Genomic DNA, 3,088 nt, shown 5'->3' on the forward strand with positions numbered 1-3,088 from the left:
TCTTTTATCCTTGGCTTTAGCCTGTGAACCAGGACGTCTCAGAAGTCATTGAGTTCTCCCAGTGTGACCAGCAGACTGAAGCCCTGCCTTTGACCAGTGTTCCCAGTATAATAAATAAATAAATCTGTTTTATTGCATACTTTTATTCTTTCACTTTTTGTGTATTTTAAGAGAAATATCTCAGTCTAAGACTGATATTTCTCAGTGTATTAAGACAGCTCATGTAATGAAATAAAATAATTTACACTGTTAAGATTTTTTTCACTCTTTGTCTTTGCTATCAATAGCAGAGTTGATTTATACTGTAATTTTTTTCTGGAAAAAAGTAAGAAAAATATGTAGCTAATATTTGATAATGACTGATTTATCAAAATTTCTTGTCTTTACAATAAAATATATATTTAAAAAAAGGAAATTAAATGTTTTCTTTATATCTTGAAATGTTAAATGTACATTAAATTACGGAATTATGTAAATATGTTCTTTAATTAAACACTGTAAAAGTGTCTGTTCATCAATGTCAATATAAAAATGATCAGAATCATTTCTATCAAATAAAACATTGTGCTCTTTATTCAGAAATGCCCCAAAACAATTAAATGATCACATCAAAAGTTAGAAACTCTCTTTAGTCATTTCTTTGCCAAAAATATTAATGTGTGAGAGAAAATATGTCAATGACAGGTATTAATTTAAAATGCTTTGTAGAACGTGAATTTCTGAAGTTCGGTCCTTTTACCTGTATTAGCTTACTGGCAGAGATGCCACATTCAATATGGCGGCCGCTGTGACGTATCGCAGCAACGGGCCGGCGCGCTTTATGAGGCGTCTACATGTTCATGTCTATGCCTGAACCTACCTTAGGGTTAGCGTAAGCTAAAGCTAAACTAATGTATCAACACAGTACTTAGCAGAGGCTAACGCTATAGAACAATGCTAACACAAACTTATTATCAGAGTCTAATGCTATAGTCCAGCACCAACCAACTGCTGAGATTGAAACAACCCCCCATCTCAGCCTCCAATCAGAAAGCCAAGCTACCTGTCAGAGGGAGCAGTGGGCAGGTTCAGAGGAGGACAGGCTCCGCCCAGCAGAGCTGTGACGCAGGCTGCGACGCCCTCTGCTGTCGCCTGAAGGTCATAACCTCCCTGAACAGAAACGGCACCTGACTTAACTTGCAGTTAGCGAGTTTCACGTGTTTTCAGTGTGAAGAGTCTGACGTGTGGAAAATTTACCTCGAGAGCGAGAACGAGTCGACCTTCAGCCAAACTCATCAACATGTGGGTCAGGATGTGGAAACACTGAGGGTGCACACACATCTCCCCCTGGACACACACACACGGTGAGTCATGTGATCCACAGGACGGAGAGACTGATCTCAGGTCAGTTTTACCTTCGGATCTCCGGCTGCAGCATCAAATCCAGCTGAGACCAGAACCAGCTGAGGCTGGAACTGCAAATATACACACCGGTTACTGCAGGCTAACACACCCTGTGTGTGTGTGTGTGTGTGTGTGCGTGTGTTACCTCACAGGCCACTGGCAGCAGCACCTGCTGGAAGGCAGTGATGTAATCAGCGTCGCTCATCCCCGTCTGACACAAGCAAGAAGGAGAATCAGAACCAGCAGTGCAGGAAGGTAAAACAAGCGCTCCCTCAGGAGGACTGATCCAGGGTCAGCAGCTCCGGTTCTGGAGCGGACTCACCTTGTTCCACGGCAGGTTGATAGTCCTCCCTTCAGCTCGTCCGCTGCCCACAAAGCTGCAGTCTGACTCCTGCAGGTGAGGCCAGAAAGCCCCGCCTTCATATCTGTGGACGCTGAAGTACAGCACACTTACACACACACACNTTGTGTGAATTTTTTGTAACACATAGTTTTGACTGTGGCATCATATGACACCACATGGAGGTCTCACACACACACACACACACACACACACACACACACACACACACACACACACACACACACACACACACACACGCACACACACACACACACACAGAATTTCCCTCCTTTCAGAGTTTTGAATTTTATTTTGAAATGTTCCCCTGTATGTGTTTACTTCCTGATGGCCCCGCCCCCACAGCTCTCAGGTACAAGTGATGAACTGAAGCTGATCTCACCTTTCTGTCCTCCATTGTTTTAACTGGCTCTCTTGCCTGCCAATCAGCTGCAGGAGCTCGTTAACGCATCACAGCTTGTTAACGGTTCAGTGACAGACTTAAAGGGGGGGTGATTTCCTGGATCAGAGCCATGTTGTTTACCTGGAATCCTCCTGGAACAGGTACTGGATGCCCTGACCATGATGGACGTCCCAGTCCACGATCAGAACCCTGACAACACAGGAACACATGCAAAACCCTTTCAGAATAAGAGCATATGCATCCGTTTCATCCACAGAAAGGTTCTGAGTCTGTTCGGGTTTTGTTCTGGACTGTAATCTGTTGCTGCTGAAGTTCTGGGATCGACCAGCAGGAGGCGCAGCTGCAGCTGTCCATCCCTCACCTGTTGACAGCGTGGCGTTTCTGAGCGTAGCGAGCCGCAACCGCCATGTTGTTGAACACACAGAAGCCGTTGGGTTGGTCGGCCTGAGCGTGATGACCTGGAGGTCTGACCGCAGCAGCAGAAGAAGAGGGAGGAGGTCAGGTGTGTCTCCTGGATCAGGTGACAGGAACAGGTGCTGCTGCGTTTACCTGATGACAGCGAATCCGTTCCTGAGTTCAGAGGTCAGGACACGATCCACCAGCTGGAGGACTGAACCAACAGCCGTCACACACACCTGGAAGGACTCCTGACACACACACACGTACACGCAACACACGAAAAAGGTCACATAATGAACTTCAGACACGTTCTATGTGTCACTAACACCTGACCTAAGACAGAACGGCAGCCATGTTTCTGATTTATTCTGGTGGTTTCCATAGCAACAGCTGAAGTATGAGTTTTGGCTTTCAGCCAAAAAAAACAACAAAAAATAATTCTTGATTACATCAGGTTGAATGTAAAGTGTGTGCAGGTTTGTGTGTGTGTGTGTGTGCGTGTGTGTGTGTGTGTATGCAGGTTTGTGTGTGTGTGTGTGTGC

At 45.3% G+C, this 3,088-nt stretch overlaps 1 protein-coding gene across 1 annotated transcript in view; it reads right to left on the bottom strand.

Moving 5' to 3' along the window:
• The window catches only part of hdac6 (histone deacetylase 6), a 34,496-nt gene that overhangs the window by 20,356 nt on the left and 11,052 nt on the right, over positions 1 to 3,088 (bottom strand). Inside the window, exons 5-12 of the mRNA XM_015022687.1 lie at positions 2,697 to 2,794; positions 2,509 to 2,613; positions 2,268 to 2,336; positions 1,706 to 1,832; positions 1,529 to 1,594; positions 1,395 to 1,454; positions 1,237 to 1,326; positions 1,043 to 1,149 (exon numbers count right to left, since the gene is read on the bottom strand). Coding sequence (XP_014878173.1) covers positions 1,043 to 1,149; positions 1,237 to 1,326; positions 1,395 to 1,454; positions 1,529 to 1,594; positions 1,706 to 1,832; positions 2,268 to 2,336; positions 2,509 to 2,613; positions 2,697 to 2,794 — 722 coding nt within the window. The remainder of the gene's footprint in view (positions 1 to 1,042; positions 1,150 to 1,236; positions 1,327 to 1,394; positions 1,455 to 1,528; positions 1,595 to 1,705; positions 1,833 to 2,267; positions 2,337 to 2,508; positions 2,614 to 2,696; positions 2,795 to 3,088) is intronic.

Source organism: Poecilia latipinna, unplaced genomic scaffold (assembly GCF_001443285.1).
Source record: "Poecilia latipinna isolate Pla-1442-1.1 unplaced genomic scaffold, P_latipinna-1.0 Scaffold3080, whole genome shotgun sequence".
In the NCBI taxonomy this organism is placed as follows: Eukaryota; Metazoa; Chordata; class Actinopteri; order Cyprinodontiformes; family Poeciliidae; genus Poecilia; species Poecilia latipinna.